We start from the raw sequence: 22,869 nt of genomic DNA, 5'->3' as shown, positions 1-22,869 counted from the left end.
TTCTGTGTTCCAAATATAAATGTTTTTAACTGATAAAAATGATAATTGAAAAGAAATGTTGATTCACCCCCCCTCTCAATATTTCCAACACAAAATTCCCATCTATTTAGGGATTTGCTCAATTTTTTGAGGATTTAGGTCAATTCAAAATTTTACATCACTATAAAGGGCATTTTTTCATCACACGTGGAACTTGGTTCATGGTGAAACTTTGATCCTAATCTAGATTTTTTATGAAATTCACATCAAATTTATCACGAGAATGAATATCATTTTAGTATGGCATTAACTTAGTTATAGTTTCTAGCTAACATAATAGTTGATTTTGTTGCAACATAGGCATGCTTTCTCACTTAGCCTTCGAAATATGCATATCCTAAAGCATCTCAAAATCACATCTACAAATACAAAATCTCTTCTCTCACCTTCTTCAAAATGAAAATTATTAAAAAGCAACAAACTTGACATACATCCCAAAAAAATAGTAACCATCCACTCATATATATTACAAAATAACACTTATCTCATAACGATAATATAATACAACATCAATTTAAATACTCTTATCTATCTTTCCATTCATCTCATAGCGATATCTAATAAATCTTGTTTTTTAAATAAATTTATATATGGAATTAAAAAACCATTAAATAAATTTATATATATATATATATATATAATTAGCATCTAAATTTTGAATACTCTTATCTATCTTACCATTAATCTCATAGCATGTCTAATAAATCTTGATTTAAATAAATTTATATATATAATTAAAAAACCCTTATTAAAAAAAAATATATATATATATATATATATATATTTAAACTTGAAATTCTAAGTAATCTGCGCTCCAAAAAAGCTTTCAAAAACATCTAACAGATAACTACAAGTTAACCTTCAAGCGAAGCAAATACATCCACCACCGACAAATTTAATTGTCGTTAACGAACGATGGAATCTTCTAGTTGTCGATTGTGCTAATCAGCACACGAATCTGCACCTCACATTTTCTTGACATAAAATATTTATGAATATAATAAAAAATCATATTAAAGTAAAAAAAAACAAAAACTAAATACCTAACTAGCTTCAGATTTTGCGCTTGATTTTTTTTCCCTAATGGTGTCAGTCATTATGGATCTATCGTAGCGTACTCTGCTGCGTAGATTGCTTTGTTGGGCATGCCAGTGAATCGAAGTGGGTGATGACGACTTGGTCTCCTGAGATGCTCGCAAGAGCTCTTGTTACGCCACCACCACCACATGGCCCTGCAACGCCCAAAGGACGGCCCTGTATTTACTCTCCCAGTCTCCCTTCAGCAAACAGCAACTTCTCCGGCCTGAAACTGAGACTGATATCCACCAAGTCTCCAATCTACAGGAGGAGTAGTCGGGGGGATTCGAACCTGGTCTGGAATTGCCTGATTCCGGTTGTGGGCGGGGGTTTCTGGGAAGAGGATTCCGGTGCCGGGGATGACTATGTGTCGACCAGAGGACGGAAATTCAACAAGGAATTCAACGTGCTGGCGAAGATGTTGAAGCAGATTGAGCCGCTGGACACCAGCGTTATAGGGAAGGGCGCCTCCCAAACTTCCAAGGAAGCGATGAAGAGGACCATCAGCAGCATGCTCGGAGTCCTCCCATCCGATCGCTTTCAGGTTACTGTCGGGCTCTCGCCCCAACCGCTTGCTCGTTTGCTCCATTCTTCCATTATTACTGGGTATTTTTCTGCGCTTAATTCGTGTTATTTTGTTGTTCCAGATTTTTTTTCCTGGCGAATAAGCAAACCCTCTTTTTTAAAAACCAGTTTATTTAATTATTAAAAATTAGTTTTGTTTGTTTGATTGAATTTTCAGGTTTTTTAATTTAATATTATGTTTTTATTTTAATTTGATTAAATCTCAGGGTTCTTTTCCTAATCCAGGTTGCAAGTTTAGGTCAAATTCAGGCAAAACTTGCACATGACCTCTTAATAGATATGTTGTATGGTTGTATTCATTAAGCAGTGCTCTACGGGATGTCTCCCCAGGTTGTGCGAACCCTTCGCACCTTACCCATCTGGGATGGGACAGGGGACGGTTGGGGAAACGTTTTTCCACATCTTGCTTTTGGGGAGACATGGGGAGACTCAAGGGGGACATTTACCTAGTGTGGGGACACGACTCCTCAAAAGATGGACGCATGGGCATCCTTCTCAAAATGGGTTATGTGTCTCCCATTAAATTTGCTTGTAAACAATGATTGACATGGAAAAACATAGTATTTGACCATATTTTCCTATGAAAGGATGAAAATGAAAGATAAAGGAGAATGTCACTTTTCATCATTTTACTTAAATTTTTAACATTACCTTGAAATGACTCAGGATGTTTGAGAGTGGTTCCGACCTTATTGGATTTCATATGGAGAAAGTAGAATTTTAGATCTCGCTCAAAATCTAGCATACTTAACAATTTTTCAAGAATTTAGGATTCGATGGATTGCAATATTTCCATTTCATTTTGTCATGTACAAGGGTATGGAATTAGTATTTAATCAAGAGCACCAAGCCCTTTGTGTATTTTAGAGTGACTTTTAGACTCATCACTCCACTGTTTTTGAGTTTTAGCTATATCAATTTACTATTCCAGACTTTTTTCAAGGGGCGGGGCCCCGCTGAAGAAGCTATAGATATGTCATAATACAACTGTACATAGTACATATGGTTGTGGCCCAAATATGCTGTTGGCGCAGCCTCCACAGGACTCGATACCGGCCGGGGGAGGGGGCGTGAAAACCGACCGCCTCGACCGTTCCAACATACACTCGCGTGTTACTATTCCAAACTTTAAATTTCAGTATCTATTAAGTCTATTTTTCTTGGTACTAATTAGATTCTAGAATGATGAATGATGAATTTAAATTTCCAATCAATTTAGAATCTAGAATGATGAATTTAATTTTTAAATCAATGTAGATTCTAGAATGGTGAATAATGAATATGGATCAGAGTATTTCATTATTGAATCTCGTGGTCTATGGATGAATCATGTATGTATTAGTAAGGATGAAAAGTATGGATCAATGTATTTCATTAAATTCAAATATGTATGTATTATTGTATTTATGTTTTCATTATAGATATATATATATATATATATATATATATATATATATATATTAAAAAGGAAAAAAATTATATACCCTTCCGTCCCTCATAAATTTTTCTAAAATTTGAGGGTACTCCCACACGTCTCCTTTGTGCGTCTCCCCGCACCCGCGTCTCCTCATCCCGGAGTCTTGGTGGAACATTGCCATTAAAATGTGCTGTGTTTTGGATTTGTAATATTTTTATTCCATTGGTGCTGAGGGGTTAGTGCAAACCTGTTTTTCACCCACTTTATTTCTCTTAAAATAGATATGATGTATGCATTAAGATATGTTTTCTTTTTAATTAAATCTCATGGTTCTTTCCCTAATCAAGCAAGCCATTGTCAAATTCAGGCAAAACTTGCACCTGACCTCTTAATAGATATGTTGTATGATTGTATACATTAAGATATGTTGTGTTTTGGATTTTTAATATTTTTATTCCATTGGTCCTGATGGGTTGGTTGATTCAAACCTGTTTATCACCCACTTTATTTCTCTTAAGATAGATATGGTGTATCCATTAAGATATGGTGGTTGTTTTTAAATTCAGAACTCTTTTTTCTCTAATGGTCCCAGGGGCTGAAGCAAACCCCTGTTTTTCGCCCATTCTGATTAATTATTTGAAGCTACCTAGGTTTTGGTGGCTTTGCTATATAAGCCATTTTTTTAATGATTTGTTTGATTGAATTTTCAGGTTTTTGGGGGGCTTATTATAACCGTCTTTTTGTTTTGGGGTAATAACTTTTATCCGTAATGGCCCTTTCCCTTGTCTTGGAAGTAAGCTATAACTTTTACTTTACATTTTGTTCCAGGTATTTACATTGAGGATATAGGGACTTTCACCTGAGGTTTTGCATGCGGTGTATAATCCAAATCTAAAACTGAGCACATCCAAAGTACCCTTGATTTGGCTTTTTGACTACAAAGCCACTCTCCTCATCCCGGAGTCTTGGTGGAACATTGCCATTAAAATGTGCTGTGTTTTGGATTTGTAATATTTTTATTCCATTGGTGCTGAGGGGTTAGTGCAAACCTGTTTTTCACCCACTTTATTTCTCTTAAAATAGATATGGTGTATGCATTAAGATATGTTTTTTTTTAATTAAATCTCATGGTTCTTTCCCTAATCAAGGAAGCAAGCCATTGTCAAATTCAGGCAAAACTTGCACCTGACCTCTTAATAGATATGTTGTATGATTGTATACATTAAGATAGGTTGTGTTTTGGATTTTTAATATTTTTATTCCATTGGTCCTGAGGGGTTGGTTGATTCAAACCTGTTTATCACCCACTTTATTTCTCTTAAGATAGATATGGTGTATCCATTAAGATATGGTGGTTGTTTTTTAATTCAGAACTCTTTTTTCTCTAATGGTCCCAGGGGCTGAAGCAAACCCCTGTTTTTCGCCCATTCTGATTAATTATTTGAAGCTACCTAGGTTTTGGTGGCTTTGCTATATAAGCAAATTTTTTAATGATTTGTTTGATTGAATTTTCAGGTTTTTGGGGGGCTTATTATAACCGTCTTTTTGTTTTGGGTAATAACTTTTATCTGGCCCTTTCCCTTGTCTTGGAAGTAAGCTATAACTTTTACTTTACATTTTGTTCCAGGTATTTACATTGAGGATATAGGGACTTTCACCTGAGGTTTTGTATGCGGTGTATAATCCAAATCTAAAACTGAGCACATCCAAAGTACCCTTGATTTGGCTTTTTGACTACAAAGCCACTTACTTTTAAATTTTCAATTTATTCTGGTCAAATTTGGTCAAACTTTTATTATTGGTGGAAGAAGAATTTGTTTTTTTAAATTCAGTTCGGTTTATTTGGTGTGGTTAAATAGTTATTTTTTCACCCAGATTCGATTTCCACAAAATAACATAATAAACTTATATTGAGTATTGAATATATTAGTGTAACAAAATAACATAATAAACTTATATTGAGTATTGAATATATTATTGTAATACCTTGTTAAAAACTTTGATCCCTGAAAAACAATTTACCCTTGCTTTTTGTAAGTGGATGTGGAATTGTGGTTTAGTTGAAGCTGTTGTTGTGACAATGATCCATGTTCCATGTTCAAACCCTAGTAGACATGCTCCTCCATTGCCTGGGCTTTACCATATGTGGCTATTGATCTTAGGCATTGTGGTATTTAATGATTGTAAATTGTTCTTGGATCTTGTGCCAATTACGATTGCAACCTTTAGGCAGAATATTATTGGCAATTGATGTTGGGCATAGCCTTTGAGCAGAATATTTATGGCAATTGATCTTGGAGCTTGTGTCAATTAATGATGGTTAACCTTTGAGCAGAATATTTGCGGGAACTGATCTTTGGTCTTGTGGGAATGGATGATTGTAATTTTCCAGCAGAATATTTATTTATTTATTTAACTGGTTTTTATTTAAAAACGGAGTTGTTTTAAAATGATTTTTTGGAAGTTTTTAAGGTGGATTTTTCTGGTCAAATAGGTTTTTCTGATCAATTTTTTTTTAAATTTAGCAGGAATTTATTGAAATAACAAGTAATCTTATGTAATTGAAGTGCCTTAAGAGTTTGCCAAGACGCTGAATCCATATACACAATCAAAAAACTAGTTTAAATAACGCAACCAAAAAATCCAAAAAAATAATACTAAAAACAACTCCTTCAAAAAATAATCCGATTTTTTTGTATAAATTTATGTCAACGCACAGAATGTATATTTTTATTTTCATTTATTTTTGCTAATTGTTTTCTCGATTTTTCGAATTGCTCCCAGCAAACCCATGCTGTTTATTTCCTTTCGTAACAGTTCATGAAGGAATATTCCTCCTTTCATTTTTCTCAATGTAAAAAACATGATTTTATTCAACATTTAATAATTTATTCTATTTAATTTTGAGAGTTTCAACGTAACTCTGGCTTTCCAGGTTCAAACCCTGGTGCGCATGCTCCATTGCATGGCAAATTTTGAGCCTTGTGCCAATTATTGATCTAGCCTTCGAACGCAATACGCTGATATAACAGGTACCCATTTAAAAAAATATAATTTCTACTATTAGTTCATGTCAGCAAATACTGAATGTAGATTTTTAATTTCATTTATTTATGCTTTTTTTGGATTTTCCAAGTGCTCTAAGCAAACCCTTGTTTTGGACCAGTTCATTAGGGAAGATTTCTCCTTCCCATCTCCGGTCAATGTAAAAACATGATTTTGTGCGTTTGTCTCAGATATTTAGTGATTTATTCTACTTCATTTTGAAATTTCCAAGATAACTCGTCTCTCAGGTTTAAAAGTTAAATCCTGATGGGTATGCTCCTTCCCTGCCTGTGGGGTTTGCCATATGTTAAAATTGATCTTAGCCTCTGTGCTAATAAATGGTTATAACGTTCAACCTTTGGATTTGTTGATGTAGCTCTATTTTTTGGTCAATCTAAAATGACTTTGTGATTTTGACTAGATATTTATGATTGCTGAAATTGATTTTGAGGTTTTCAATACCTTGCCTCCCTTTATTTTGTTATGGCTTATTTTTAAAAGATGTACTTGGGAAAAACTTACCGATAGATACAAGGGAATTCCCTTTTTTTTAATTCCCTAGCTTTGCTGATTACATTTTATTTTTTAACCTCTGGAGGTAGGTGATTGGTTGTCAAAATTAATCGTTGATTTTAGGATAATCTTATGTAAGTCTATTTCTGGATTTATCTCTAAAATGAATTGAGTAAATGTTACTTGAAATTTTGTTTTATGCTTAATTTCGAAGCAGACCATTGATCTATTTCAAAAGAAACCATTGATATTTTCATCTAGAAAATTGTATTTTATATGAAATTTAGTATGTGGCTTACGAGTGATTTTAGTAAGTTTTTATATATTCTGAGTGAGGAAATGTTTTTCCTCTTTCTTTTTATTTGATTGTGCAGATATACCCTATGGAATGCAGAATATCGTCTCACTCTGCAAAGAAATTTGGATCTTTCAGCTCGAGATATAAAAGATACAACTTCACAGACAAAAGAACAGATGAGCTGTGAGGATAAAGAAATAAAAGTAATAAATAACAATAGATTTGATGGCACTAATGATCTTTTAGATGAAATTCATACGGTGGGAAAGCTGGATCAACTGTCCCAGGAAGCATTCAATTACATCACACAGTTGAAATCAAGAATATGTGACGTGCAAAAGGTAGGCCACGACTCACCCTTCTGAAATTGTTTACTGATTTGCAGAATTGAATTTTGGACGAATTTACAATCGCAATATGTCCTATTATATTGGAATTATATTAAAATATCTGATTCCACATGAGGACCCTAACGCAAACGGCATACTATACTGAGGTGTAGGCAGTGACCTAGGGCATCAATTGCCTAAGGACATATCTTAGATTCTGCATGGTGCAGAGTCTTAAACATGTTCCAGTGTTATTTATGTTTTGTAAATAAGGCATATTTGAACCAGTGAGTATTAGTGTTATAAGGATGTTCCGATTATATAAGGAAACAGAATGGGATTGCCGTGAATGGTAGTGTAAATAAGAGCTAAACTGTGAGGCTTTTTTTTAGCAGTAAGTAATTGGAGCTTTCTAGGGTGAGGTGGACAGTCTCTTACCCCTGAACCAAGGTGTCTTATACAGTGTCATGAGTGTTTCATTCGTGAGACTATAACATGCTGGTTTGAATCTGAGCAATATTATATTATTTTTTTGGATAAGCAATCGTGAATGCTATGGTTGAGACAGTAGTTACCTGATTGTGATGTGGCAGACATGCTCATCTCTGGAATCTAAACTTTAAAAGCCTAACAAACATGACATTGAACAAGAGACTGTTTGTGCTTTGGATTAACAACCGTCATACTGCATTTAAGCGGAATTCAAATAACCTTTTTTTAGAGTAATGACGCAATCACTAATCAAGAGTCCAGATGTCCTGTATTGATCACGGTCGGAGTGATAACTCCCCAGAGCCACAAATAATTTTTTTTATTTTTTAGCAGTAATGACCCAATGACTAACCAAGAGTCAAGTTGTCCTGACTAACCAAGAGTCAAGTTGTCCTGTATGGATCACGGACGGAGTGAAAACCCTAGAGCCAACTAAGTGAGCAAGGTGACAAACCACAATCCCAACCACTCTGTGCTAAGAACCATTGGCCAAATAGCTTTCGTATTAACTAAAGCATCATGCTAGCCCCTGTAGTATTTTGAGAGTAGTTGTCAAAGATGTTACGACTCACAGCTATAGCATGGTTCATAATGAGTTCACACTTGTGCCCCGGAAGACTGTTATCGAGCTCACCCTTCTGGTTGTAAATGCCAAAGAAGTTTATTACAGCTGCCATGGGCTGATTTTTGTAGGTTTAACAGTCTTTGGCCCAAAACTTAATGATCCCCATTCTTGGATTTCAATCATAGAAGCCCCTTCTACAGGGGAATACTGTTATTCATTCTTTTGCGGAGGGTTTTTAACTTCTTTTATTGTGAATTTCCTTTAGCTGATTATAGAAACAAAAAAAAATTGACCCACAATTGTCCTTCGTTTGGGGGCAGCATTGGTTAATTCATGCAAGTCCCTTTTGCAGGGGAAATGGATTGATCGAGGAAAGAAAGTAAATGAAGGGCAGCATTGCTGAAGAAAGAATCCCAGTCCCTCAGTGTAGATGATCCCAGCACTACTCTACTTATTAATCTTTACCTCTACTCTACTTATTAATCTTTACCCCTCACGATACCAACTTTACAGGCTGGTAAATGTTTTCAGCAGTCGAATAATTTTGTTTCTATTCAAAAAAGGCTAAACATCATTTTTTCGCTCATGTACTCTTATCATGCAGAGCATGCATTTTTCTTTGCCTTTTTCTTTTCATTGATTGCTTTGTTTTAAATAGTTAAATCAGTGTTATCTGGACATTATTTTGTTAACATATTCTCGATATCGTCAAAGAACTTGCTGGAGAGTTTTTACTGGATTGTGCCATGCTTATCGATGTCTGTAATTTTAATTTTGTTTAGCCTTAAGTGAGCTGAGATATGGAAGTTTTTGGAAATGATTTGACAGCACTCCTTTATTGGCTGCACCTGACATGCTGATTTATTTTTCAATCCTACTGACAACTTTGGTCATCTGATGATATTAACAAACCATTCAATTTCAATTTCCATTCTTTTGAAAAGCTCGTCTAAATTGAGAACATTTAACTAAGTCTAAATGTAAAGGAGAAAACTTTCCATAACTTAAATTACCAACTTTTTTGTGCTTGTTTTTATAACTAAAGACATTTGAATATAATATGCCATAAGGCCACTAAAACTATTATCTTATTTGTTGGGGCAGTGAATGAGCAAAACAGATCTCTGAGAAGAATGTGTTACAATTTGTTCAAGCAAGTATCTAGGTCAGTTGTTTCCGGTTAAATAACAAGTTTATGCGTTTTTCATTCTTCTATGTAGAAATTACAGTTGGTACAATGATGTGAAGGATTAAGAGACATCTACCGAAAAATATTGGTAAAGCTTTCATTGCTTCTGTCAATCATAATCCATTCAACATTTTATTTTGGCAGGCTTCTTGTGACTCGTTAAGTTTCTTGTCTTTTAAACATTAATTGTAAATAACATTATGCATATTCAAGGTTGAAACCTTTGTATCATTATTTACTAATTACTAATGGCCTGTGCATAGTTTGGTGCATGTGTTCTGTGTTTTTCATGTGTATACATTCTTACCTGGATGAGTTTTATTTGTAGGAACTACGTGATCACAAACGGAGACAAGTTTGCATAGAAACTGGGGAAGATAATAACAACTCTTTGCTTGCTTATTTAAGGTCATTGGAACCAGATATGGTAAGATTCTGACAGGGCCAGTAGTACATAGTACTATCTGTTTTATGAGGACTCTAATCAAAATATTGATGGATTGGGATTTGTTTTGTGATCTTCATCACGTTAGGTGACCCAGTTATCACATCCTTCATCGGCAGAGGTAGAAATAGTCAGTCAGCAGCTTGTGCAGAATGTATTGAAGATATTTTTCCCAGATGATATATCTTCAAACATAGAATTTGGAGATGCTGATAGCATAAAAAAGGATGGCAATTTGGCTGAGATTGCCTGTAGTTGGTCTCCGTCTCAAGAAGTAGTACCTGCCTCTCGTGACTACCTCGCAAGATTGCTTTTCTGGTGTGTATTTTCACTCCTCTCAACCGCTGACATCATAGATATTAGCATATATCAATCTTAACCCTATAATAATATTTAATAAACAAGTTTGCACCTCATTATCATAAACTAGCACAGATCATCCTAATCTTGGATATATTCATTAGCATTACAAACACAAACAGAGAGCCACCTCCCCAGCCTGGGCTGTGGAGCACCTCACTTCTCTCAGTGCAGCTTTAAGCTACTGTTTGCTATGCAGTGACGAAAATTTGTTTGATCTCACCTATTATCATGTGCTTGTTTGCTGTTGAATCTTTTGTTGCTGGCTGAGATTGTAATTTTACAGTATCTCTTGACATTATTGGGGTACAGGTGCATGCTTTTGGGTCACCACATGCGTGGACTGGAATACAGATTACAGCTTAGCTGTGCTGTGGGAATAGCTTGAACCAAAAATGCTTGTGTGCTGGTCAACAATATAAGCACTCAATTGCAGGAAGAAGAGTGTTTGCCTTGAGGAGCAATTGTTCATTTGACACCTGATCTCGTCACGTTCCGTTTTTTGTTTTCTTTCTGGCAGATTATATTATTAGCCTTATTTAGATCACCTAAGATTATTTTGTAAATGCATTGCTGACTTTTGTCAGCTTGATTTTTTTGTAGTGAAAGAACAATTTTCATTGTCCATGTGTATGCTACTTGATAAGATTGCTGTACATATCACTTGGACAAGAAGAAATTTGAAACAAGAAGTCATCAGAAAGCTGGTAATTTCTAATGATCTATTTAAGGTTTCAAGTAACATTCCTATTTGTTGATGTGCAGCAACCGCACATGCCTAACTTTGATATTTAAGAAGGATACTAATGGACTGTGATATTATGTAGCAAAGCTCAAAATGGTTTTGGCAACGCCTTTCTATATACGGAGTTCGATCACATGGGTGAACGTGGATGCCAATTTCGTTCCATCACTGTAGATAATGTTGCCTTTGTTCTATGCGCTATAAGTAATATCAGTCTCAGAATGGTGTTGGTGCGAGGGTGTCTCTGATGTGATCTGGAAATGGTAAAGATAAAAGCATTTCGTATTCCGACATTCGCAAATCATTCTCCTTTTGAAAATTGTTGTTGGGGAAGGGGTGATTGGGGTGCTTTTAACGTGAACTGGTAATGGTAGAGGTGAAAACAGTTCGTACTACGACATTTGCAAGCCATTATTGCTTTGCATGCTTTTGCCTGAGATAAACTATATGTCAAATATGTTTGCTTTTACTATATTATTTAATAGATTATGCTGTACTTACTCAATTCGCTTCTGAAAACATCTTAGTGCCATATTTTATCCAAATAATGGCTGAAATTACAGTAGATTCTTAAGACAGTAAAATGATTACTAAGTCAGTTACCAATAGTCAATGTTCATTACTATGATTTTGTCGTGATGCAAAATTTCTAAATGTGATCAAGCAGGAAATTGTGACTGCAAAATTCGGGGGTCAAGTGTTCTAACTGTGTAGCTACGTCAGGAAATGGTGACTGCAAAATTCGGGAGTCAAGTGTTCTAACTGTGTAGCTACGTCAGGAAATTGTCTCCTAATACAAGTAAAATTATACCCAATAAATAAGAAAAGCTGGTCATGCTCAACCATCTCTTGCCGATGTGCATGAGCTTTATGTTGGCCGCTGAATCAGTGCAAGTGGGTCAACACTAAAAATAGCCGATGATGAACTATAAATCGCCTAAACAGCTAAAGATGGACTATCAGTGGCATACCATTTAGCAAAATGAGATGAATAGATGCTAAAGATGGAAAAATAAATAATTAATTGAAGCTGATACTTTTTTGCAATCAGCATGTATTACGGCTTTGTAATTATAAAGCCATTATCTTCTCAGTTGTATAAGGCATGCAAATGCCAGGTGGTAGGTGGAAACTGTTGATGTGGAAAAAGGTTATTGATTCGTCTGTGTTGTGTTGCTTTTCATAATATAGATTCATCATTCGCAGATTTTGTAATGCCTCTGTTTTGTGACGATATTCCTGTCAAAAATATAGCTTTGCTTTAAAGAGTTATACTATCTTTTAAGAGGCTTCAATGGATATATATATATGTATAAACATTAATTTGGTACTACATTTCAGAGAAATACTTCATTACAAAAGGATCCACAATACCAGTAAACATTAATAAAAGCATTGCGCAAATATATGAAAAATAACTTGCTCAAAACACAATGTTAAAGTTAAAGCATTGTAAGTTTAACTATACACATCAGGGCTAATTCAAATTTTATTAATAATAATAATTCCCTGAATTTATGACATTCATAAAGCCGGTTTCATATTGAGGACTAAATGCATTACACAAACAACAGTTTGCCATTTTTAAATAGACGTAACAAACTTTTTACTACATTTTAAATAAATGATATCAGAGGTTTTAAAAATAAGAATAGAAAACAAACAAATCATTACAATTTTCTATCAATTCAATAAAATACCCATTTTTTCCATTTTTTCTATTACTGTATATGATACATCCAAAACCGATCTTGCCATTTCAGACATGGACCGCATGCATTACCCGCCATTGGACTTATACAAACAGGTCATAATTCCAAACATAAATCAAATATAATACAAAACAACTTTTTTCCAATTACAGTTTTAAACATGTACGTTACACAGTTTATAAAAAAACCAATTAACAATCAGTACCTAAACAAATTTAGAAAATGAACTCTGGACGTTAATGTTTTTCTAACACAATTTTACTAATTTAGAAAATCCACCAATGATGGGAATAATCGATTTGTGAATTAGCAGAGATTTCTGACGCGTGCATTAGCAGCCGGTCAAAACGATCCAACAGCACCGAATTCTTCAAACGGAGGCATTTTTTCCAACAAAATTTTATTAAAATTAGAAAATCCACCAATTATGGAAATAAATCATTTCGCTAATTAGCAGAGATTTCCGATGCATTCACTAGCACTCTCGAACTAAAAGATATAACTGCACCAAACTAATCTCCAGAGGGAGAATTCCCTGATGCACTTGAACTGAGATATAACTGCACCAAAATTATCTCCACAGGGCAACAAAGATGACATGAATATTTCAATGGGTTCAGAAAGGTGCTGCATTTTAACATATGCCACGTAACCTTATCTAATAGCTATTTTTTTTCTTTTTTTTGGTATTGGGAACAAAAAGACGCAAGCTACGAACATTATATTTATTGAATTAATCTAAACCCAGAGCGTTGGAGAGCTAAATAAAAACTTTACAGCAATTTCCGCACTATAATAACAATTTTTCAGTAGTGATTTTGTTTGAAACGTACTTGGATGATGTATAGCCAAAAAGACAATCCACGTATAATACATAGGTATAAACAAAAAAGGTTTTCATCAAAATGATTTGAAAATACTCTTTGATGTATAAAGTCTCTGCCACTCTCCCCATAACATGTTTTTTTTTCCATTCTCATTTTCTGCGAGTATATAGAAAATTCATGTGGATGGCCATGCCTGTGGATATCAAGAAAGTGGGCTGCATTTTGTGCCTTTTCTCCTTTACAAAATCGTGCACTAACAAAAGAGGGAATCCAGTCCGTCATAGGAAATTTTCTAAATCTTTGAACTGACCGTTACAATTGAACCAACTTATATCGATCTCACCCCTTAACCAAAAGGAGGATGCCCAAGCAACTTCTTTTGCATCTATTGGATCACATGAAGGAGACAAATGGGACAGAAAACTAATTTACATCGTGTCTATAGATGAGGAGGTTTATCACCTCAAGTTGAGGATTTGTCCTTCAAATCACTTCTCAACTCCTGAAAAGAATAAAGCAATAAAATAAAATGTACAATTTCACGACTTAATCAATCTCCCCTTCCTCCACGTCACCATTACCAGCAGCACAATCTGCAGTGGTTTCTTCCTCCTCATCGTCCAATTTCTTCAAAGTCAATCCAAGTTGTTCCAAAGGATTTTCACCCTGCAATTGAAAGGCTTTCATTGCATCCTCAGATTGAACAGGGCTGGTCTCATCACCAGAACTTGGCGTGTGTTCAGCAGGAGGATATCTCAACCTCTCGAGAACCTCAAGAATATGATGATTGTTCTCATTGATTTCCACAGTCCTCTCCATCTGCCGACAGAACGTTCATAAAGTTGGTTAAACAAACAGTCAATTTTGCACATTAAAGTTAAGTATTACATGCAACAGACAAGAAATAGAATCAAACAAAAAGACCAAAAAAATCACATTTTGCAATTCCAAGCGAGCAGCTTCCCGTTCCATCTCCCTTTTTCGTTTTGCTTCAGCTGCGGCTTCTGCTTCAGCTTTCATACGAACCGCTTCTGCAGCCTTTGCTTCAGCTTGAATTCTTGCTTTTTCTGATTAAAGAGAGTATGGAAATGTCAAATAAATTACTAATGCCTGAAGCTAACCATGAAACACGAATAAACAACTCCTCTATTCACCAACCTTCTCGTTGCCACTTTTCCAATTGTTCCCTCTCACGCCGTAATTTTTCTGGATCTCCTTTATTACCCTTAATAATCAAAAGTTACAACTGTCACCAATCTGCATAACAAACACCAAATCCCAACTTCCTTACTCGAAGACTTTAATGAATTAAATACCTGATTAAATGTCTTTTCTTGGGCTTTCAAAATTGTTTCAGCAAAACGGCTTCTCAACAAGGCAGCCCGAATTTGCTTGTCTGGGGAGACCTGTCTCTCAGGTGGAGCACTCTCCCCTAACAATGTATCATGCTAAAAAGGTGAGGGCCAAATCATAACATGGAAAACGTAAAATACCACTACACGGTATTTATGATCCTAGATAGGCACATGAATAACCTTCTTGGTGGGTGTCTGTCTCAGAAACCGTAGCCTTTGGCTGAGCATTCTCTTCATCCAAAACACTTACAGCCCCTGTGGAAGCCAAACCAACATGTAATCAAATAGCGATTAACAGCTCTCTTAACACCAATTCAGAAAAGCTAGTTACACAAACCACAATCCTAAACTGCAGAGCAAATATATCTAACGAAAACGCACTTTTCGCACCAGTAGTCTCAGGGTCAGAGTTGCCCCGCTCCTCACAGTCGGCACCTGACTCCACAGATTCCTGTGGCATAGCCATAATACATAAGATAATTTCACGCCAAGACTCATCTAAATCGTATTAGATTATCCCTCGGGCAATTTTCTCCCCACCAAATGCCAAATCAATCTTGACACCGACACAACACAAAAATAACTGAAGCTAATTCTCTGCCAAAACTCAGAAAGTCAATAGTGCATACTATTAATTCCAATTTAACGTTTGAATTCGTACCTTAAGTGGTGCATCGGTAGAATGTGCTTCATCTGCATCTGACTCACTGCCTGAGGAACTTCCGGAATCAGAATCTGATAACAAGTAATGACCCAAGTAAATGACTGGACTCTAATACAGAATACCACTTCAGAAACATCAAAAAGCTCAATTCCTGTCCAAAGAGAATACCACTAGAGGAAGATCCAGAATCACTGCTTGAGCTACTTGAGCTACTACATTTGATGCTAACTGCTGCCGTATCTTTCTCAATGTCAACACTAGGGAAGTTCGTTGCGGGCATCTCATCCCCACCAACATCAACATATTCATCACCAAGGTCACCACCTACACATGTACAAATGTGTAACATGAACAAGAGTAACGAAATGCAGAAATTCCATCTAAAAAGAATAAATTCCATCTAACTAGAATAAAGAGTAAACCTTGTTGGACTACTTTTGTGGGCTGACTCTCCAATTGCGATCCAACCCTAGCATTCACAGGCTGCTATAGAAAATGTCAGTGGCTCTCGTTAGTACAAACAACCAGAAAATGAGTGAATATTGAAAAGAACCAAATGACGATATGGCCATAGAAAATGTCAGTGGCTCTCGCAAGGACAAACAAACCGAAAACGAGTGAATATTGAAAAGAACCAAATGACGATATGGCCATTCTCGACTATATTTAAAATATAAGACAGCCATAACGCTTCGACAGCATACCTCAGGATTAGGAAGCCCTGCTGGAGCCTGGGCATTTCTGGTACCTTGGCCTATCTCTTTGAGGCAATTGGAAACAAGGTTCTGTAGCTCCCATAAAGAATCATCATCAAAAGCATCAATATCAACTTCTATTTCCTCCTCGTTCTGACTTAGGCCACCAGTGTGCTTCTTTAAGAATGTAATTATGGGTACCGGCATTTCATCTGGCAGCTGTTCAAGATCCTGACTAAGCTTCTTCTTTTCATTAAATGACATCGGGTGCTTGCATTTTTCAAGCTTCGGTTTCTGCTGACTTGGTATATCTGAGAGAGGAGCAGAATTTGGAGGTTGCACCCTTGGTTTATTTCTTGTTTCTGTAATTTTGTTACTACACTGTTGCTTCTTGGTTGGAATAAGCTGAACATCCTGAGTTAATTTTCTATAAACTTCTTCTCCAGCCAACTTCTGCTCAATAATTTTCCATTTGCCCTCAAAGAATTGACTCATATTAGCTGCCATATAATGAACATCATTGCCAGGAGGATTATATTTCATTGCATTGGCAAAAGTCAATCTTACATCTTCAGCAAATTCCATTGGGGTGTTATAGAGATCCTTGTCCAACTTACTTTGTATAGTGCCCAAATCCATGGGTCGAGTGATAATCTGAAAATAGTCCGGGATGTTTAATTTCACCGGATCAACAGGCTCATTGAATACCCAGGCAAATTTATGTGTCCTGAGCTTCTTCAGAGTATCAGCACACTGGTTCATGTACTCAGCAACTGTTTTTCTTTGGACAGGATCCATTTTCTGCCTCTTAACATCTTTAGATTCAAATCTTCCAAGAAGGCCGCGCTTTACACCTATAGTACCAACTTTAGACTTCTGTGCCATCTTATCATTACCAGAAACATACTCAGAATTGAGGTAGAGTTGATTCGCTTTAGGAGTTCGCTTTTCTTTACCAAGAGAACGTAAGACACCCTTACTTCCATCACTCACAAATGATGATTGTCTGCAAAAACCACTATCTTTTTGACATAATACTGAAGCATGAACTGCACCCGGCCCAATGACTGATTTCCCGGGAATGCCACCTGGGCAACTATTCGCCAACCTTGAAATATGTCCATCACTAACAGTTGGAACACTGCCAGACGATGTAAGCTGTAATTCTTCAATTCTGTGTGCAACGGATCTCACCTGGTCCAGTTCCAACTTAAGCTTCTTTCTCAGCTCCATCTTTTCACCCCTAGACATCTGTGAAACTGCAATAACATAAGTGGGAACTCCAAGAGCATCCATTTTCTGGCCTGCAGAATTCAGATTTATAGACTTTCTCTTGAGAGAACAGGAATCCTCCGATGCGGTCTCAGAATCAAACCTGCCGGAAGCTCCAATGCTTTCAGATTTAACATATTGAACCTTCTGCCTCCTTCCATCTGAATCCCCTGTAACCTCCACCGCATAAGGGTAATCTGGGAGCATATTGTATGAAGTTCTAGCTGATACCTTTTTAGATTTCTTCATGATGGAATTCCTGTTCAAGCTGTTCTGAGGCTGGTGCCGCTCACGAGTTACTATAAGGGCAGAGGCCATTCAGTGTATTAATCACATAAGCATACAGTTCTGTACAACTAAAGAATAGGCTCCAAGGCCGAGGATTGAGGATCGTACGTAAAAAGTCTCACTTCCAATTGCCAAGAATCAACCTGAATAGGGATAAAAAGCACACAATAAGCTAGAATTCTAATAGAAGTACAGCTTCAGAGATTGACACTACCATGCTCATCCTAAATTCATAACAAAAGTTTTAAATATCTCCACTAATACATTTAAACGCAGTAATAGTAGATAATAGCAAAGGCTCCCAAAGGTTCTAAAATTGAATTTCCCTTCAATATTAAAGTCATTGCTCTGACATCTTGAAGATGAGAGAGTAGCCACCGCAAATGAATTTTCACAGATAAATTGGATCAACCATAAATATTACATTGCAAATACCGTTCGCACAATTTACAGATAACCACAATGGTTGGTGAATGAGTCTCGAAATGTGCTAGAGATAAAACAAGTAAAGAAACGAAACCAGAACCAAACCCTAACAATCATTTTCATAATACGTGTCAGATAATTATAAATCATAACTCAGGCGCTGAAACCAACTACAGTTGGCATCTCCAACAAACAAAAGCACTTATTAAAATGTACTAGAATTTCATATCGGCTAAAATCAAACAGCAGAATCAAGTGGAAAATAACAAAAATTTAAATCACACCAAATGAGAAGACAATTTCACTCTAAATAATAAAAGCTGCAAGGCGAGCACTACCACCACAACAACGTAAGTGGTCTCGTGTATGAACAACACTTGGCACTTAGGTACTGATTCCACGGATGCAACAGACCTCCATTAATGGAGCCAGTTCCATCCGTTTTGGCATGCATGTTAAAATTTGAGTTGTTACTGCCTGATAATGATAGACATATAGGTTAAAACTTGAGATGTTATTGCTTGATGGCACTGCTAGTGTGTGAGAGCACCCACCCAAGTTTCAATCCCCACAGAGCACCAATATAAGCAATTGGGTCGGGTACAAATACTGGGTTATTTTGACATACGGTTACCACACCAGAGCAGCTAACCCAAAACAATTCCTTCGCAACTTCTAGTTTAATTTACGGGAAGTCGAGGGCCACTTGTAGTGTAAAACATGTTTAAGACACTTCTAATATTTTCGGGATCTTAGGGAACCCATTACAAAATAAAACAACGGACTTAAACAAAAGAAAGAGGAATAGTAAAGTATAAACCAAACCAGATCACTGAACAAGTAAAAGAAGGATCCTTGTCCTAAAATGAGGTTGTAATATGGACGAGATCCAGGGTTACCAAGCATGAACATGGCCACGCTTTGACAAGAAATCATTCAGGCTTGCACTGCCAATATTCAGAGGTAAGTGCTGATCCAATTTATACACTGTAGCCTTTTTCCAAAGATAATATCAATTAAAAAAAAGACGATTTTCGTTTAAAAACCCTAAGAGGGCGCATGTTCGAGCTCATGGCTCTTCTTTAGAAAACCTGAGTGGTTCACATCTGTCGAAGGCAATTTATTGTTAGTCCTCTAAACGGCAGCAACAGTACTCTTTTTCAAGGTTACAATTCTGTGGCAGGGCACCGAATCTATGTTGGGTACATATTTTTATATTCAGGGTTTCAAGCATTGTCTTTTGAAAAATAGAGAGAATACATATGGGTTTCGCCTAAGAAGTATTGTAGCATATAATATGCTGATCCCCTGCTGTGTATCGATCCCAGTTAATTAGGACTCGACTCCATTCCCGATTTACAAATATAGAGCTTCAACATGACCTGCTGCAAAGACCCTCTTCCATGTGCCCACTTTTTTCCTGACCCATCATGACCATAACATTCACAGACAAAAAATATCACTAACCTCAACCAATCACCAATGGCAGGCTCTTTTACGGGACTCGAACCCTCGCCCTGCACGCTGCAACCTAAGATTTCCCCCTTTTATCACACGGACTTCGTTTTTACACCAGCTGTAACCCAGGAGCTGCGCGAAACATTAAAAAACTGCAGGAAGCCCTAAAAATCCTGCTTTAAGTGCCGAAATCCAAACCCTGGGCCTGGATCTGATAAATATATAACCTGTTTCTCCGGGTTTAAAATGACTGAAGCCCTTGGCCGGCCGTATAAAAATCACCGACTTCTGCTTCGAACAAAAGAGAATATCTCTCGATCCTGAACCGTCCACGCAAATAGCGCTGAGATTGAACAAAATTTGCCCCAAATCTCACGATTTCGATCTCTTCTCGAGCCGGAAAAGTCACCGGCGTTATTGGGCTGGTGAAAGAAAGCAGGATCCGCCGAACCCAAAACAGGCAAAATAAAACCCCAGCGTAGCGCCCTGAATCCTCTGCTCAGCTCCCACCTCCGCTACACCTAACGAAAAATACATTGAAGGGCAAAGCGCCCGCGGATCCTATTTATAGATTTTATATACGCTTAAGCCGACGATCTTCGGAATCCGACGGTCGATGTTTAATCTCGAATCTTTTCTCTCTATCTCTTATCCCGGCCGTCCATTTTATATCCGACGGTTGTTACGTGTTCGACCTTCTGGGCGCCAAGTGTAAGACATGTGCTTTTAGGGTTAGTGATAAAACGCGTGCTTTTTTCAGAGAATCGTAGATCGTGGCCCTTCGTTTCTGGAGATATTGGCCGTTGGATCATCAAGTAACCCAAATTTGTGGTGCCTTCTTTGCGGAGTTCGGCGCCTCTTTTTGGTGGGACTTCTAGAACCTTCGGAAAGCTCCAGGAAATGAAGGGATATTTTAGGGACGTGGTAACGTTAGGTACCATGTACCTAAGTGGAAAAATATCACTCTTCCCTTTATCTATATTCTATCATTTTTTTCGGTGTTGAAATTACTTTATTATATTTTAAAGTAGCGAGGTGTATTTCCGAGTTAATAAACAAAACAAAAAATAGCTTTCAAAAAATTTACCACATTTATTAATATTTTTTATTTTTTATTTAGAAAAATAAACTATAATAATTAAAATTTTAAAAATAATTATATTTTAAAAGGTTATAATTGGATTTCGAATGTTTTATTATATAAAGTGATCTAGGTTCAATATTTATTTTGGCATAGTTAAAACAGACACTTAAATATGCAACCAACTTTTTAAATGGTGTGATTCTCGAATTTTAACGAGAGTTGATCACACATATTAATAAATAAAATTAATAAAATATATATATAATATTTTTTATTATCACTAAAACCATTTTTTTGAATTTTTCGAACTCGGCAGAAAATAATCCTAACTCTATGAGAAAGTTACTTAACTTGGAGCATGTTTCAATTTATCTAGATTTTTTTTTAGAGATTTTAATTAAAAAATAAATTATTTTTATACAAGTATTTTTCCAAAATTTATTAAAAAATAAATAAAAAATTTAGATTATATTCATCAGTTTTGGAAGAAGAAATCTTTAATTACAAGTTTTATCTAGGGTACCGAAGGATATAATGAATATGGACTTGATCTATCATTAAGGGTATGAATATGCATGTGAAATCAAATAGGATATGTCTAGATCCATCTTAATATTGAATCTATCAAACTTCTAGAAGGATCAAATCTCTTAATGTGCAAACCTTCCCTTTAATATTGTACTCAAAAACGAAGTTTGCACCTTGAAAGATTTGATCTCTTTGCTAGATTAGATCTAGAGTGGAGATGGATCTAAGCTAGTTTAAATGTTAAATGTTATAAAATATAATAAGTCTCACATATTTATGTTATTTTTATTAAGTGATAAATGTTTCACCTATTATTTTTTTGGTATATTACTTTTTATGTAAAATGGCTTTTAATCAAATAATTAATTGTTTAGTCCCTTTAGGGAGGGCAATTGACAATGGTCATGTAAATGAAGTATTATATGGGAGGAGGTCCATTTTTTAAATCCTCGGATTCACTATGGGTGCAAAAGGGACATGCATATGGGGCAATTGACAATGGTCATGTAAATGAAGTATTATGTGGGAGGAGGTCCATTTTTTAAATCCTCGGATTCACTATGAGTGCAAAAGGGACATGCATATGGGGCAATTGACAATGGTCATGTAAATAAAGTATTATGTGGGAGGAAGTCTATGTGGGAGGAAGAGGCTCCCTAAAAAAACCAAACATGGACAAAAATAAACAAAATCATTGACTCACATTAATAGTCTCTTCAAAAAATAAGCAGTAAGCAAAGGCTCCATAAAGCCACTAGGTTATAGGCAAAGAACTCCGTGAACCATGAAGAGGCTCCATAAAACCATCAGGCTATAAACAAAGAACTCCAAAAATGATTAAAAATCCAGAAGATATCCCTATCAAAATTTCACTATTAAAATTTGTAAAATTATACATTTTATAACTTCAAAAACCATAATAAAAAAATTAAAAAAAATAATACTCATAAAAAAACAAAACAAAACAAAAAACAAAAACACCACTAGCTAGCACAAACAACTCAAAGAACCATGAAAAATCCCAACATATCCTTATCAAAATTTCACTATTAAAATTTGTAAAATTATACATTTTATATTTACAACAAATATACATTTTATATTTACAAAATCCTTTTGAAAGAAAAAAATGTTTTTATGGGAGAAGTTCAAATTTTAACTAAATTTAATTTGACAACCCTCATTATTTAAAAAAAAATATCCTCTTGAACTTTGTAATCAAATTTAATCCCGACCTAAGAAGTTGCGGATTATAGAGATTGGTTGAAATTTTTTATTAAGCTTGCACAAAAATCAATGTTCTTTTTATTGTTTTAGTCAAAGTTTGAAGACGGAATTTCATTTTTAATTAAAGTTTTAAATTCACTATCTTATTTGGCTTTTTTCTCCACTTGAGAGCTCCAAACATCTTAGGTTAAAAGCGTGTATTTAGTTTTTTTTTTCCCACTGAAGCAATGCCAA

At 35.8% G+C, this 22,869-nt stretch overlaps 2 protein-coding genes across 7 annotated transcripts; one reads left to right on the top strand and one right to left on the bottom strand.

Annotated features, from left to right (window-relative positions):
- Nucleotides 1–1,072: 1,072 nt before the first annotated feature.
- Nucleotides 1,073–12,306, top strand: LOC149192312 (seed maturation-like protein). Of its 2 annotated transcripts, none has more exons than XM_089404545.1 (7): nucleotides 1,073–1,722; nucleotides 7,051–7,315; nucleotides 9,878–9,976; nucleotides 10,083–10,312; nucleotides 10,667–11,061; nucleotides 11,187–11,362; nucleotides 11,767–12,306. In XM_089404545.1, exons 1-5 carry the CDS (start codon nucleotides 1,208–1,210, stop codon nucleotides 10,740–10,742), a joined length of 1,185 nt encoding a protein of 394 aa, XP_089260671.1. In that variant the 5' UTR covers nucleotides 1,073–1,207; the 3' UTR covers nucleotides 10,743–11,061; nucleotides 11,187–11,362; nucleotides 11,767–12,306. The 2 variants fall into 2 exon arrangements, with proteins under 2 accessions (XP_089260671.1, XP_089260670.1); XM_089404544.1 differs by having other exon boundaries at nucleotides 11,182–11,362.
- A 1,824-nt stretch (nucleotides 12,307–14,130) lies between these two features.
- Nucleotides 14,131–20,346, bottom strand: LOC149192311 (transcription factor GTE9-like). 5 transcript variants are annotated; one of them, XM_089404542.1, is made up of 11 exons: nucleotides 19,806–20,346; nucleotides 16,362–18,055; nucleotides 16,080–16,143; nucleotides 15,826–15,981; nucleotides 15,655–15,704; nucleotides 15,375–15,444; nucleotides 15,174–15,248; nucleotides 14,955–15,070; nucleotides 14,797–14,863; nucleotides 14,575–14,705; nucleotides 14,131–14,457 (listed from the first exon to the last, which is right to left on the bottom strand). In XM_089404542.1, exons 2-11 carry the CDS (start codon nucleotides 17,940–17,942, stop codon nucleotides 14,185–14,187), a joined length of 2,583 nt encoding a protein of 860 aa, XP_089260668.1. In that variant the 5' UTR covers nucleotides 17,943–18,055; nucleotides 19,806–20,346; the 3' UTR covers nucleotides 14,131–14,184. The 5 variants fall into 5 exon arrangements, with proteins under 5 accessions (XP_089260668.1, XP_089260669.1, XP_089260665.1 ...); XM_089404543.1 differs by having other exon boundaries at nucleotides 15,384–15,444; XM_089404539.1 differs by having other exon boundaries at nucleotides 15,655–15,728; nucleotides 19,806–20,345.
- Nucleotides 20,347–22,869: the final 2,523 nt, after the last annotated feature.

Source organism: Pinus tabuliformis, chromosome 2_2 (assembly GCF_031772625.1).
Source record: "Pinus tabuliformis cultivar Carrire ecotype Pingquan chromosome 2_2, CPIR1, whole genome shotgun sequence".
Classification (NCBI taxonomy): domain Eukaryota; kingdom Viridiplantae; phylum Streptophyta; class Pinopsida; order Pinales; family Pinaceae; genus Pinus; species Pinus tabuliformis.
Note: the sequence above shows the minus strand (reverse complement) of the source record. Positions and strands in the feature narration are given on the sequence as shown.

Excerpts from the sequence above, each read along its gene's own strand:
- LOC149192312 (XM_089404545.1), top strand. The coding sequence starts at position 1,208 with ATGACGACTTGGTCTCCTGAGATGCTCGCAAGAGCTCTTGTTACGCCA. Across the intron at positions 1,723-7,050 it reads CATTCTTCCATTATTACTGG|ATATACCCTATGGAATGCAG; the intron begins GTATTTTTCTGC and ends TTGATTGTGCAG. Across the intron at positions 7,316-9,877 it reads GAATATGTGACGTGCAAAAG|GAACTACGTGATCACAAACG; the intron begins GTAGGCCACGAC and ends TTTTATTTGTAG.
- LOC149192311 (XM_089404539.1), bottom strand. The coding sequence starts at position 17,942 with ATGGCCTCTGCCCTTATAGTAACTCGTGAGCGGCACCAGCCTCAGAAC. Across the intron at positions 16,144-16,361 it reads CAGGGCTTCCTAATCCTGAG|CAGCCTGTGAATGCTAGGGT; the intron begins GTATGCTGTCGA and ends CATTTTCTATAG. Across the intron at positions 15,071-15,173 it reads GACAGACACCCACCAAGAAG|GGGAGAGTGCTCCACCTGAG; the intron begins GTTATTCATGTG and ends ATACATTGTTAG.